This window comes from Podarcis raffonei, chromosome 1, assembly GCF_027172205.1.
Source record: "Podarcis raffonei isolate rPodRaf1 chromosome 1, rPodRaf1.pri, whole genome shotgun sequence".
NCBI classification, from domain to species: domain Eukaryota; kingdom Metazoa; phylum Chordata; class Lepidosauria; order Squamata; family Lacertidae; genus Podarcis; species Podarcis raffonei.
In genome coordinates, this window is record NC_070602.1 from 69,008,728 (window position 1) to 69,024,071 (window position 15,344).

Genomic DNA, 15,344 nt, shown 5'->3' on the forward strand with positions numbered 1-15,344 from the left:
GAAAATTTACTTCCTGACCCTAAATATGACCATGAAAAAAACATCCCAAAGTAAAAAATAATGGGACTCAATTCTCTGCCTTCTGGTATCCCCATTTTCATCCATCCCATAGATGATCACCGATTCATTGTTGCTGACAGTTTCTCTTCTCTTCTCAGCTAGCTGCAGTGTTGGAACATATTACGATGGGGAGCGAGAAAGCTGCATTCTATGTCCGAATGGAACTTACCAAGACAATGAAGGCCAAATAACTTGTGAACCTTGCCCAAACCCACAGAATCCTGGAAACCAAAAAACAGCTGGAGCTCACAGTATATCTGAATGTGGAGGTGAGGATGTTACACCTTACAGAGTCATGAACACTATTGCTTCTTCCTCCTTGGTATGATTTGAAAGCACCCATTAGTTCAGCCTTCTTTTCTCACATGCCATGTTTACATTGGTCTGGACAGTGTCTGCGCTGCATGTGTATGCAGGTTTGGTGTAGACAGCGATCAATATGTATATGGGTGTGGATACATTTCATTACTGTACTCGCCTTCCCAGTGTTGTTTGCACTGATGCATCTGGAGATAACGTGGAAATGCAGCCTGAAGAGAGGTAAAGTTGCCAGCTTCCAGTACATCCTTGCCATATGCTTCTTTGATCAGTTCGGTATCAGATTCTTGCACCAGTTTGGGGGAAAGTGGAAATAAAAGAAAACTAAGGAACAGTCTTAGACAGAAGGAAGATGACCCGTGCTGGCTATAGCACATCAGTTTCCATTAATCTAAATTTGTCCAATATTTTACGATATTTCAGACACTGTAATCTGTGCAACATTCTGTATCTGGAAAATGTAGTTTACTAAGAGGAATAAGACCTTTCGCTTTTTCTCTCTTTTTTTGCCAGACATAGAAATGTGGGCAATGATAAAATATTCTCCTATACAGTTTATACATTTATGTCAACATTGTTTTAAAGTGTAGCTAACCAATGATGCTATAGCAGCAGATTTCCTGCATTGGCAGAGATTTGGGCTAGATGACCTCCCACATCTATGATTCTTTGTCATACCTTAACACATATGAGTCAGTTTGATTATAAAGAATGTAGAGGAATATAAAATAGAATAGAGGAAAGGGGATCCTGTAAGACCTCTCAGCTCTCCTAAGATAATTACTGATTTTCTTACATTATTTGTACAATGGCAAGATTTGCATTACCAAATTCCCCTGAAGTTCTGCTTGTAGGAAATATCCAGGGAGCAGTCAGGAAGAAAAAATATATTCAGAATTTAATTGTGGCTGCCAGTATGTATGCATGCCCAGACTCTGGAAAAGATCAAACTGTGTCTGATGTCAAAAGTTGGTTAATAAGAATCTGGAATGTTGCACTTAGGGGAAATGAGCAAGCTCTATTATATTAAGGGAGCTCAGGATTCCTTTGTATAAATAAAACTGCATCCTTTTATATAGGAGGATCACAGACCTGAATTTGGTTTTGAGAAGGCACTTCCTTCTGTTGGGAAAATTTTTTAGCATAAATATTTGAAGAGCTACAGTAGTGATAAATTCTGTATTTTTATTTATATATTTTTCTTGTGCTTATATATACTTAATATATTATGGATAAAAAGGTCATTCACCAATTATTATTAATAAGAGAAAGGAAGGCTTGTTTAAAATGTTTCTCTGTGGCATTCTAAATTTCTGTGATCCTGGGAGCTTATGGCAAGGAGATGCGGTCAGTCATGAAGTTCTCTACTCCAAAGTACAGTGGTACCTCAGGTTACATATGCTTCAGCTTACATACGCTTCAGGTTACAGACTCCGCTAATCCAGAAATAGTACCTTGGGTTAAGAACTTTGTTTCAGGATGAGAACAGAAATCGTGCTCCGGTGGCGCAGCAGCAGCGGGAGGCCCCATTAGCTAAAGTGGTGCTTCAGGTTAAGAACAGTTTCAGGTTAATAACGGACCTCCGGAACGAATTAAGTTCTTAACCCAAGGTGCCACTGTATAGTAGTCTCCAGAAATTTTCTACAATATGTTTTAGGATAATGTAGTTTGCCTCTTTATTGATAGAGCAAATGGATATTGGTAGGTGATGTGGCACGTCTTAAAACTCTCATCACAGAACAAAAGAAATCCATATCCATTAGATAGTTCACATTTTAACAGCTCTGTAGCATTCAAACTTGTATGTAACATGCATTGGCTATATTTACAACCTCAAAAGAAAAAGTGTTGGAGGGGGAAAAATGGGTTTTTGATGTCATGACCTACGGGTCAGTATTTAAGCATGCAATTTTCTTTCTTCCTTGGTGCATTAAGCGCATACAGCTCCATGCTTCTTCTTTATTCAGAAGCCAAGGCGGCACTCCCTATTAAACTCAGTTCATTAGCTGTAAACAAAATTCCTCATCCCTGATCACGACCAGTTAATGCCTTATTTGCTGCAAACTTAAATAACTTGAAATGATGCCAGGGCCAATTTAACCCCCCCCTAACAAAAACAACCATTCATTGAAGTGATTTATCAGAGCTATAAACCAAAACTAACAGCTTTAGTTTTACCAGCTCTTTAAAAGGACAGAACTTCACAGCTTAGCCAAACAGCTGCAGCAGTAATCCCATGTCTTGCAGAACAGTTTTAATCATTTGGCCTGCCATGGCAATCAGCTTGCTGCAAGTTTGGAAGACATATTGCTTGGAGATTTACATAAAGAAGCTGCAGATGATGGATATGTGTATATAATCAATTCCAGTAGGTTAGCTCGGTCTGTATAGTATATCGGTACCAAAGCAGTTTAGGAATGGAGGAAATAATACTAAAGGCTCAGTGATAGGGCCTGGACCTAATTTTTTCTACATGGCTTATTAGACATTCCATGACTGTGTCTGAAAGTTATGTTGCATGGGGATATGAAAGGTACATGAAGAGGTCCTATTCTTCCTAGTAACCTGTTGTGGTGCCTGGGTGCAGGTGGGGAGGAGAGTGGGGGCACTGGGCCCTATTTTGCCTGACAGAATTCCTCTGTATGTGGGTGCTGTACCCATGGGAAAGTGAATGCATTTCTAATACTTTGATTAGTAATGCCAGTTTAGTTCAGAAGTGTGTTTTACAGACTCTAAAAGGAGGCTTTTCAACTATCATGAAAACCCTGCATTTTCTCTTTGCATTTGGACTTTCCATTTCTGGAAGGATAAATTCACAATGTAGTCAGTTAAGTGGTTGGATTTGGATTTTGCCTTAATGGAACATCCTAAAGTTATTAGTACTTTCTAAAAAGAAATACAAGAATTAGCTATGGATCTACAATGTAATAGAATGGCAACTGCTGATTTCTCATTTCAGGATTAGGTAACTCTCAGAATTGGATGCATGTCAGTGGCCAGATTATGACACCTATTTAGCTGCAAGTTCCTATTTTTATTTTAACTGCATTTAGTTCAGATTTTTAATTTCTATCTTGCAATAGGACTTTCCACCAACTGAGGCTCCAGTATATTATAGGCTTGCCAAAAAATTCATGGCTTATAGCAGTGGTTTTCATCCAATGTGCTGTGGCACCCTGGGGTGCCTTGAATGGTCAGGGGTGTTGCGACTAACACTGGCCTCTGTCCCTCTTTCCTTCCATCCCTCCTCTGATGCCCTCTTGCATTTCTGCATCCCAAAGGCTTGCACAGCTGTTTGCTGCAGTGACCCTGGCTACAAGCTCCCTAGGTGAATGGTGCCTCTGGGGCTGACCAGGGGGTGCTTCCCAGGCCCCTGTGGGGCAGTAGGAGAAGGCACCTCTCTTGGGTGGGGCAGCTCAGAGACTGGGGTGGGGTGCAGCTGCAGCTGCCCAGAGGACTCCCAAGGAGAGGAGGCTGAGGGTGAGAGGCTGCCAGCTCTGCAGGCAAGAGGAGACATAACTGGGCTCCTGAGCCCCACAGGGTACCACAGAAAGAATGCAGTTGGTCAAGGGAGCCGTGGAATCAAAAAGGTTGAAAACCTCTGGCTTACAGTAATGTATATTCTCTCCCCTCTCCCACAGGACAGTGCTCACCAGGTGAATACTCAGTTGATGGATTTAAGCCTTGTCTTGCATGTCCTTTGGGGACATATCAGCCTGAGCCAGGTCGAACATCTTGTTTTACCTGTGGTGGAGGTTTGATGACAAAACTTACCGGTGCAACAGTGTTTCAGAATTGTGAGACTAAAGGTAAGAACCAAGGATGCACGAGGAACATAGGCAACCACACTTTTCATTTCCACCTTTTAACGGTGAAAGCATTCCATTCAACTGCAAATATGAAAGTTGGAGATCTATTCTATTACTTAGAATACTGATCTTGTTTAATAGCCAGAAGAAGTGCTCATTCTCACAATAAAACTCACATTCACATCCAGTGTCAGGAACAACATGGTGTTGCCATGGTGGCAATAGCCGTGCCTTAGATAACTTCATTGGCTACGATACTGCCACTGTGCAAAGCAGGTGACATTTCCTGCCGTGGACCTTGGTATCACCTTTAGGCCTCACTCTGATAAGTAGCAGAGCTGCTGCTGAGCTCTGAGGCAAGGGAGTGGGGCTGAGCAGCTGGAAATCACTCAAAGCATGCTGGAAGCAAGTCCTCCCTTTTCCATTCATACACATGGCCCAAAGTGCTTGTTGGGCAGGGACTAATTGGAAAGAACATATTCAAGCAGGATAGACTAATCCTCAGGACTTTTTACTTTATCAAAAGTGGGAAACCTGAAGCTGTCCAGATGTTGTTGGGACTCCAACTCCCAGCACCCCTAGCCAGCATAAACAATGGGAGGGAATTTGGGGAGTTGTAGTCAAGGCCGTAGGTTCTCTAACCCTGCCCTACCTATATGGACTTCACTTTCTTAAAGGAATTGCATGCACACACCACACATATACCTTCTTGTGTGGTGAATACATATTTATTTTGCCAGATTCGACATGCACTGAAACTTCCTGCTAAGTGATAGATGCCCACAGTGTGAACTCCCAAGTGAAATTAGCATATACATTCTTCATCTGTGGCAGTGTGCATGTCAGATGTATGCATTTTTTCTGTGCAGAAAATTAGTCTTGGATGAAATGTCATTCAGTGGAATGGCTGCAGTTAATCATGTCACAGTTTACCAAAGCTATTGTAGCATGTTGCTTGTTCACCTTCTTCTACAGTGCAGTGCTCACCTGGTCATTTCTACAACACTACAACACATCGTTGTATCCGCTGCTCTGTTGGAACATACCAGCCTGAGTTTGGACAGAATTACTGCATTTCATGCCCTGGAAACACAACCACTGATTATGATGGATCAACAAATGTAACTCATTGCAAAGGTAAATATTGATAATGTATGTTGTAGTCAGTCCAGAATGAAAGGACCTAGTACCAATTGCAGTGGGGATAGATGCTATTGGTCTTTCCTTAAGTGAGCAGAAGCCATATCCCCACCCAACAGCAATCACTCTTTGCTAGCCATATCCTGCTTTGGGACGTAGGCTTTCCTAACCTGACTTCATTGCTTTTTTTTGGTGTCAGTCTCCAAGTAGCCCTTATCAGTGGACATAGGAAGGAGCTGTTGGTGTCCTCTCCAACAGCCTCTGCTTCAGTTGTGCCAAGTTCTAGGCCGTAAGGCAATTCTTCCGGGCCAGGCTTTCTCTAACCACTAAACCAGCCTTTCTAGAACTGATGCCCTCCAGATGTTTTGAACTACAACTCCTATTGTCCGTGACCATTTGCCATGCTGGTTGGGGCTGATAGGAGTTGTAGTCCAAAAATCTGAAAGGACACTAGGTTGGAAAAGGCAGCTGTAAATGCCTCCCAGATAATACCAATTTCCTGCTTTTTCTGTCATTTATTTCCACAGACAAAGCTGTACTGTATATGGATTTTGCTCCTTTGTCATCTTCAAGTCATCTTGAAGCAGCTACTCAAGAAAAATGGTCTAAGGAATAAAAGATATGCATGATTCCTAGATAGTAGCCAACGTAATTGTATCAGTTGTGATTGCTGCTGGTGGCATTGCACAGGTGTGAATATTGCTTTCCCCTCTGCCCTGGCTATGGGTAACATATTTCCTTTTTTCCAGACAGGCACTGTGGAGGTGAGCTTGGAGAGTTTACTGGATACATTGAATCCCCAAACTATCCTGGAAATTATCCTGCAAACACAGAATGTACTTGGAGTATAAATCCTCCTCCTAAACGCCGCATCCTGATTGTGGTTCCGGAAATATTTTTGCCAATAGAAGATGAATGTGGAGACTACCTGGTGATGAGAAAAAGCTGTAAGTTAAACTAGGTTTCCATGTCAGGTATATGAATGTATTTCTCCTGATGGATCTTTGCTACATTTTGTCTGTGCCAAAAGTCCCGTGAAAATCTAGCTCTAAACTGTAGTATAACAGCCTTTGTAACAATAAATTCCAGCCATTATGGGTGAAACACACACACACACACACACCCACACACACACACCCACACACCACCGATCAGACATATTTTAGATTTAGTGGGGAACTATAGGGTGGAGGTAGGGAATTCATCTTATTTTTTTACTCAAACATGCTTGCCTTTCCTGGGGTGTACATCTGCCAGCTGGTTGAGTGGAGCCAGAGAGCAAATGATCTGCTGATGGCTGCAGTCACAAGACCACTAAGTCCTAAGATGAATGGGCTTTTGGCAGCAGCAAGCAGAGTCAACCATTGAAAATGACTGCTTTTGTAGAATGGTTCATGTGGGAAGAAAAATAAGAATCCCTGTGACTTATGTGTGTGGGGTGAATAACAAAAGAATTGGGGTGCCTGAATTCAAAATACAGGGCTAAATTAAGTCTCCAGCGGAAATTCCAAGTAGCAGAGTTTAAACTCACCAAGTCAAGCAGCACAGTGAAGTGTTAGGAATGTAGGCTGTTAAACTTTTTGCAAATCCAGTTTAGTTCGCTTTGTGAAATGGTTCCCTCTTTCTACCACCCTTTGCATTGAACAGACTATATATACTGTATATACTCTGTTAAGTAAGTTTTAAATGCTTTAAATGTTACAAAACATTCGAAAGGTCAGATTCATGCATTTATTCAAGCAGCAGCAAGGAGAACACAGGCAGAATAGTCTTGGATAAAAACATTCAGTTACAAGCTGTGGAGAGAAAGGGAACAGGAAAAGAAGGCTTCGCTTCCTCCCTCTTTGGAGAAGGGACATGACCTAGCTGAGTCTAGGAATCCAGCTCTATTGTTGTAACCCCTTAAGCACTCGTACATATTTGTGTTTGGCAGCAATTTCCCACTATTTAGCCTAGGCATAGGCAAACTCAGCCCTCCAGATGTTTTGGGACTACAGTTCCCATCATCCCAGACCACTGGTCCTGTTAGTTAGGGATCATGGGAGTTGTAGGCCAAAAACATCTGGAGGGCCGAGTTTGCCTATGCCTGATTTAGCCTTTGCAAATCTAATGGTCCCCCGCTCTCCATGCTTGTAGCTGCTTTCAATCCACCAGCTTCTTGCTGCCACTAGTTTTGTTGAGCTCAGGAGATCCTGAAATGTAGTGGCCTTACAGCACTGATAGCATGCCTTTCCATTCAAGGGGGATACTTTGGCTATGTACACGTTAGCTCCCCCCCCCCCGCGCGCAGCATTTCATGCTGCATTTGCACACCAGAGGGGGCATTTACCTCTTTGGTTTCCTTATGCATGCAGCTCCCCAACTCCTATTCATGAAGCTGTGATCTGTGCTTGTGCAACAGTTGTTTCAAAGTTTCACACCTCAGCTAATGTGCAGAGTGAAAGTGGCTTCTGTTTTCAAACTGAATGGAAGCTGGTTTGAGGAGAAATGCATCAAACAGTATTTCTCAAGAAACTAAAGGAGAGGTGGATTGTGGCTAATGTCATGTGTGCACAGCTTCAGACACCTGCAGCAGGAATGCACAGCCTTAGTATAACTTACTAAAAACAATGCCATTGTTTTTGGCATTAACTAAGTTTCATATACACAACCAAGAGCAGCCTTTCAGAATGTACTGTACTCAGCTAGTAATCTAAGCATTTAGGGAGACGTAGAAGATTTTACTCCTGCTGAATTAAGTGAGTTTGGAAATAATATATTTTTACTGCTTCAGTCATGGCTTGCTACATGCTGGGCCTGTTCTTGTTGATGCAACACTTCATTTTCTTGTGCTGATGGCTTGGCACAGCTCCTAGGCAATAGATCTTTAAAAGCTAAAAATAGCATGTTTATGGAGCCAAATTGTATCTTTGGAGTGTAATCTTGACGTGTGCTTTGCCAATGACCTCAACAGAGCCAAAGGTTCTCTTATGGTGCATTGAAACAGGAATATTGATTGCAAACCTGAATTCTATTATACCACCATTTCTGTACTGTTCCTTCTAATACTACCTTTAATAATAAACACTTATATTTCGCTTTCAGTTGCCCAAGGTGTTCACATGCTTTATTTAGTTGCAATCTTAACAAAAGCCCTGCATTTTTATTATTTCCTCCATACTAAAAATTATTATTATTCCTCTTGTATTGTAGAATGGGTGAGAACTGGGTTGAGAGAAATTAGCTTGGCAAAAGCCGCATAGCACATTCAAAGCAGAGTCAATATTCTATCTAGAAGATTTGTTCAGTTTCTTAGCTTCTATGCAACCCACAAAGCAGGGCATTAAGCATGTGCTTGAGATAGGTTTTGCTACTGAACAAAAAAGGATTTAGTGTTCTCTTTCCCTTGTGCAATGAGCTAGTTTATTATTATTTTAAAAAAATTATATGCTGCTTGGTTTTTTTTAAAAAACCTCAAAGCAGATTTTTATTATTATTATTATTATTATTATTATTATTATTATTATATTAATTTTGTGTTTTTTATCTTGTATTTTTATGTTGTGAACTATGGATCTATGGATGTGGGGTAGGATACAAACATAATAAATAAATAAATAAATAAATGCATAAAATGATAAAATCAAGAAAAAATCACAGTACTTTAAAACATAGAAGAAGTGAAAATACTTTTAAAAATCACATCAAATTTAGAGATGTAATGTGTTTGAAATGTACGTTTTATTTTTTTATTTGTATTTATTGTCAGATTGTCAGCAAAACCATAGACTTGTGATAGGACCTCAGTAGAATTGGAAAGTTGCTCAGTGCTCCAGTGTTGAGGCATGGTCCATCTTTCTTCACTGAGATATCCCACTCACTAGCTTTTTCTGTTGCAACATATGGTGAGGGTGTTGTTCCTAGGCTGGAGGTGGCAGCTCCCTGGAAACATTGTCCCACAATGCTTTTAAACCATCTGGAAGTAATGGGAGGGACATATTAGGGTATGACATGTAGCCATCAAGTATATAATCTGCCCTTTGCTAGGATGGATCCTAGCAATGGAGAAGCAGAAAGAAAACTTCAGGGCAATTCATGTTGGGGTGATGGTAGATAGTTGGGTGGGTTGGTGAGAAGAGAATAAAAGAAAAGTATTTTGTTGTTCAAAAGAAAAATCCTAAGCTAACAGGTGTTTGATACCTTCCTTTTGTCCATTTTGTTTTGAAGCTTCCTCCAATTCTGTGACCACATATGAAACCTGTCAAACCTACGAACGCCCTATAGCTTTCACTTCCAGGTCTAAGAAGCTCTGGGTCCAGTTCAAGTCCAATGAAGGAAATAGTGCTAAAGGATTCCAGGTCCCTTATGTAACATACGATGGTAAGGAAACCTTAAAAACTGCTGGAACTAAAGTGTGCGTGTTTCAATGTGTAAATTTGTGTTTTTACTTTCCATCTCAAAGTCTGGGAGTAGGGGATATCAACATTTTATATAGGTAGAATATTTTATATAAGTGAATTTTTTTGTGTCAGGTAAGGACATGCTTCCACACAAATTAACATGGGTATTAACCATGTCCCTTATGAGATGAAATGTGAAAATATTTTGGAGATGGTAAGGGGTGGGGCACAGACGTCTGTTGGGGGGTATAACTCTCAAATTGTATCAGATTTTGTCTTTTATGTGCCAGTTCACATTTTAACACAAAATTGTATATTTGTGTATTTGAGACAAGTTAGGCTCTGAACACCTCCAAGTTGCTTTGCTGCAATGTAGGTTTTATTTTTTGATTTAGGAAAGCTGTAACTGGTTTATTGCTGTATCCCAAGAAGTGTCTTTTCTCATAATGGTACAAATGGCTTCACAGTTTCTACTTTGAAGTTGAATTTGGGACTAATCAGTGTTTCAGGCAGACGCAGAGAAAATTGGAAGTTTCATCTTCCTTGTACATCCGATCTCTTTGGCAATTATTCCAAGCTACCCTGGGGTAATAATCTGATGTGATTATGGCATGATGGATTCCAAAGGCCTGCAAGTGAAGCACTTAAAGGCCTAAATCCTTTGGCTTTGCTGCCAGTCAGTGGAAACTTAACCACCCTCCTTAGCTGGAAACAGGATTTGTTCCACATTTTTAAAACCTGATTTCCATCCTGAAAACACACCAGTGGAAACAGGCTAATACGTTTGATACCAAAATAGTAAATGCTGTTTGTTTATTATACAAAAAAGTGAAAGGGGGGGGAGCAGGAGTGTTGTAGGCAGATTTTAACATAAAGAGTAGATTTATTTAGCAAAGCTGTATTTGAAGTTTGCCACATAGCCAGCATTTATATATGTCTCCAAGGCTGCTTATGATTTCTGCCATGGACTGATTACCGTATATACTCGAATATAAGCCGACTTTTTCAGCATATTTTTTATGCTGAAATAGCTTCCCTCGGCTTATACTCGAGTGAGGCAGGCAGCGGTGGAGGGACAAGCCCTTTCTTGCCACCTGTCCCTCCACCGCTGCTGGCCTCTTGCAAGGGCAGGCACAGGAGATGTGGCTGGGAGAGGCGCTGCGCTGCGCCTCTCCCAACCAGGCTCCTATGCGTGCTCTTGCGAGCGGCAGAGGTAGTGGAGGAGGAACAAGCAGCCCAAAAGGATCCCTTTCGGGCTGTTCCTTCCTCCTCCTCCCCCCTTGCTGCTGTCTGCGGAGCAGGAGGAGTGAGCAGCCCAAAAGCAGCTCTTTTGGGCTGCTTGTTCTTCCTCCTCCGCTGCCGTCACCACAAGGTTTGTGGTGTGGTGAACTGGCTTATACTTGAGTCAATAAGTTTTCCCAGTTTTTTGTGGTAAAATTTGGTGCCTCGGCTTATATTTGGGTTGGCTTATACTCGAGTATATAAAGTAATAGTAGGCAGGTATGGAACACTTTCTCTTTGTCTGAACAGTATAGTTTGTTACTTGAAGGCTGTTTAGAATAGGTATTAAATCTGGTAATCTGAAAATTGTAGTCTTGGTTATAGATGGGTACATGCAAATGCATGAGTACATTCTGTTTGGGAGCATTTTCAGCCAAAGAATGGGAAATGCTAACAGAGTGACTTGCCAAAAGGAGTAGTAAGTATCCCTCCTGTTCAGCCTAGAGATACATGTATGTGCTGCTGATGTAACTCAAATGAATATTTGCAAGTCGTGTGTGTGTGTCTCCAACAGAGGATTATCAGGAACTAATAGAAGACATAGTCAGAGATGGTAGACTGTATGCATCAGAAAATCATCAAGAGATCCTTAAGGTAAACTTGCTCAGTTAATCTCCTGAAAGAAAACATCCATTCATGAGTGACTGCTGTTTGTGAAATTAAAGCTTTAATGCTTTGTTTACAATCTACTGTGACAGAGAGGAAGCTAAACAGGAGGAGGATCAGCAGGCATATCTCCCAAACAAGAAGCAACATGCTGCTATCGCTCTGTTCCCCAAGAACTAAAACTAGTCTGAATGGAGTGGTGGAGGCAATGTTGACTCAAGATATGTTGATAACTGATGCAGTAAACATGTTAAATAACTGACAATATGCTACCTATTAATATTGCCGTAAATCGGCTACCTGAAGCTGCTGTCTCAGCCTGCTGCCTAATAGTAGTGCTGATGGCAAATGCTGATGTTTCTAACTTGTGAACTTGAGCATTAGTAATTGCCTAGCAATCATACATGCCTTCTGGAAGCACAGGAATGATGATAGCAATGATATGTGGGTAACTTGGCCTAAGCCTTAGCATTTTGGTGGGTTGCACTTTGAAGTACAGGAAAGTGCTAATAGGAAGGTCCTTTACCTTAATATGTAATAGAAACTGGACCAAGAATTGTGCTTGCACTAATTTTTTCTCAAACTACAGTATATTAAATGACAACTGAGTTCTTTCTTACACTTTCAGGATAAGAAGCTGATAAAGGCATTGTTTGATGTCTTGGCACACCCACAGAACTACTTCAAGTACACAGCACAAGAGTCCAGAGAGATGTTTCCAAGGTCTTTTATTCGATTGTTGCGCTCTAAAGTCTCCAGATTTTTGAGGCCTTACAAATAGTGAACGCTATATTTTGAAAACTTAAAAAGTTACTGACCGTACAGCAGATTTGTTTTGTATTCTCTAAGATGGGGAAATTTTCAGGAAGCTGCCCAGTCAGTTGTATACAGTGTGTAAATTTTTTTTAATTAAAAATATAATTATTTCATTGCCATCTGTTTTATTTTCTGCCATTACATTACTTACTGCAGGGGTAGCCAACATGGTGCCCTCCAGCTGTTGTGGAGTACAACTCCTACCATCAACTAACCTTTTGCTATGTAGGCAGGGTCTGATGGAAGTTCATAACACCTGGAGGGCACCATGTTGACCATCCCTGATATACTAGTAGTTATGAATGAAGGTTGCAAGCGGTTTGTTCCTTTCTATATATAATAATATTGGTCCTATGATTTGAGCGCGGGACGTGGGTGGCGCTGTGGGTTAAACCACAGAGCCTAGGACTTGCCGATCAGAAGGTCGGTGGTTCGAATCCCCGTGACAGGGTGAGCTCCTGTTGCTCGGTCCCTGCTGCTGCCAACGTAGCAGTTCGAAAGCACATCAAAATGCAAGTAGATAAATAGGTCCGGCGGGAAGGTAAATGGCGTTTCCATGTGCTGCTCTGGTTTGCCAGAAGCGGCTTAGTCATGCTGGCCACATGACCCGGAAGCTGTACGCCGGCTCCCTCGGCCAATAAAGCGAGATGAGCGCCGCAACCCCAGAGTCGGTCACGACTGGACCTAATGGTCAGGGGTCCCTTTACCTTTACCTATGATTTGAGCAGCTTTCTTGAATTGTAGAAATCTTCCCTCAATTTCCCACAAGAGGGCACCAAGTTGCATCAATTTAAAAGTACAACTAAGCAGTTTCTATTATGATGTCTCCCAGGACTAGTTTAACAAGGATAGCACTCAAACATTGGAGAGGGGAGAAGAGTCAGTGAGCTTTCTTCTTGTGACAATACACTTGTTGTCAGCTTTTGTTTGGGTTTTTTTAATAGTTGACTAGAAGAAAAAGGCCCTTCTACCAGATATTTGCTATATAAACACAAAGCCATTAATTTAATTGAAATCTCTTCTTACCTGGCTTTATGTTGTTTGTGAATCTGAGAGTGATGAATGTTTGTAGGGGGGAGCTCTAATATAACCTGCTACTTCCTGGATTGCAAATCCTTACTTTTGCCCTCCCAATGTATTACACGCAGGTTGGGCACTGAAGCACTGAATTAGAAGTGGGGCTGTGCTGCTGGCCCTAGCCACCCCCCCTCACCTGACCTAGCCCTACCTCTGAACATCAAGTGTGCATACGCAAAGAGGAAATCCTACAGCTGCTTTCAAGTAGGGATTCCTCTTCAGACATCCTCACTAGGACTCTGGGCACACAAGAGCAGAGCAGCCCCATTCCTCTTTCAATGCACGTGTGTAAATATATGAATAGGGCCTTTCTTTACAGCGTTATCAATTTTGTGACAAACAAGCCTGCATTTTAACATGCGTACTGGAATCAAATTGAGAAAGGGACAAAAATGAGGGTGTGTACACACTGCAATTCCAGTGGAAAGGGCTAACGTAGGAGACACCTAGCTTTATATTAAGAGAATGGGCTGTCTATAAGCAAAGAGAGGTCTACCACCCAAGACCTGTGAGGAGGAAGGATCATATTCCAGGACTGACTGTTGACCTTTGATTTGATTTTGATTTAATATTTGCATGCTGCTATTCAAGCAATGATGTTGAGCTCAAAGCAGCTCACAATAATAAGAATAAGCAAGCAACATTTCCCTCAATATAACTGTATCCAAAAGTACAACAGCATATAAGTAAAGCAAAAACAAACCATTTAATAAACAAGTAATGCAGGCAAATGCAAGCTCATAATAATTCAAAAATAACTTTTCCCAGGCAGCAGGGTCTTTCAAAAATTCAGCCACAAAACTGAGCTCAAAGTAGCAACAAAATTTGTTCTCTTTTTTTCCAGCTGAGTCTGTTCCATAGAAAGTTTCCTGGATACCCATCCAGCCTTGTCTATCCATTTATTTACTTCCAAAGGAACTTGCTTACAGGTAGGCCTAAGTTTACAGTCTGGAAAATGCTAGTGGCATCCAGCTTGAAAACTAGTTCTGTAAGATACTGGGCTACCTGCTGTTGCTGTAGCAATCATCACAATTTTAACTGCCACATGGAACTTTTCATGGAGCGGAATGAGTTGTCCGTACTCAATTTTCCAGTTAATTTTAACATCTGAAATTTTAGAATTAAAAAACTGGATAGGCCACATCTCTCATTTTTTAGAAAAGGTCCCTCAACAGAACAACAGTTTCACCAACTTCCAGTACCTGGGTAGGTTCTTGTGGGACCATTTAGTCTCAAGTGGCATGGAGGGGACTCCTGAAGTGAAGTGAAGGTCATCAATTATCCAGCATTTCTAATGCTCCTAATAAATAATAGACAGGTCTCATTGATGTGAGAAGGTAACTGTTAAGCTTCATCCAAGACAAAGGAATACACTGTCCTTGTCCTAGATGTGTTGATAAGGGCTGCAATTAGAGCTGCCAGGTTTTGAACTTACCCCTGTGGTGGTAAAACCTTTAGCAGTGGTTTTATCGGCAGGTGTTATCAGGTGAAGGCATTTATCTCCACATCATGAAAAGCTCCAGCAGCCGATTCCTGCAGATCAACCTGCAACTAAAGGTACAGAAACACATTAGCCTAGATTTTCCCCAGTTTAGCTGGCAACCCCTAGTGCAGTTCACCAAACACTTGCTGTGTACAACTGCCTTTCATGTCAGTGAGGCTCATATGGCTCTCCCGGGCAAACTCCATTGAAATAAATAGAATACAGCAGCAGTACTTGATTATGCCAATACTGATGGAAGGCTTTGTGTACAAGCACAGACAATTTGGGAGGATTGGGTATGGGGCTAGCAGCTACAATGGATTGTATTTAGGATTAGACCATTCTGTGCAGGGCAAGGCTATCTGGAGTAACAAC

At 41.4% G+C, this 15,344-nt stretch overlaps 1 protein-coding gene and 1 long non-coding RNA gene across 8 annotated transcripts in view; one reads left to right on the forward strand and one right to left on the reverse strand.

Annotated features, from left to right (window-relative positions):
- SCUBE2 (signal peptide, CUB domain and EGF like domain containing 2) overlaps positions 1-12,522 on the forward strand; it is a 46,759-nt gene extending 34,237 nt beyond the window's left edge. For all 4 annotated transcript variants that reach the window (XM_053391602.1, XM_053391596.1, XM_053391588.1 and 1 more), the window contains 7 exons: positions 159-329; positions 4,020-4,187; positions 5,163-5,324; positions 6,077-6,274; positions 9,534-9,686; positions 11,502-11,581; positions 12,222-12,522. In XM_053391602.1, the coding sequence (XP_053247577.1) occupies positions 159-329; positions 4,020-4,187; positions 5,163-5,324; positions 6,077-6,274; positions 9,534-9,686; positions 11,502-11,581; positions 12,222-12,374 (1,085 nt within the window). In that variant the 3' untranslated portion in view covers positions 12,375-12,522. The remainder of the gene's footprint in view (positions 1-158; positions 330-4,019; positions 4,188-5,162; positions 5,325-6,076; positions 6,275-9,533; positions 9,687-11,501; positions 11,582-12,221) is intronic.
- Positions 9,029-15,344, reverse strand: part of LOC128415449 (uncharacterized) — a 51,197-nt gene continuing 44,881 nt past the window's right edge. For all 4 annotated transcript variants that reach the window (XR_008330969.1, XR_008330961.1, XR_008330959.1 and 1 more), the window contains exons 5-6: positions 14,922-15,037; positions 9,029-9,282 (exon numbers count right to left, since the gene is read on the reverse strand). This is a non-coding gene — a long non-coding RNA (uncharacterized LOC128415449). The remainder of the gene's footprint in view (positions 9,283-14,921; positions 15,038-15,344) is intronic.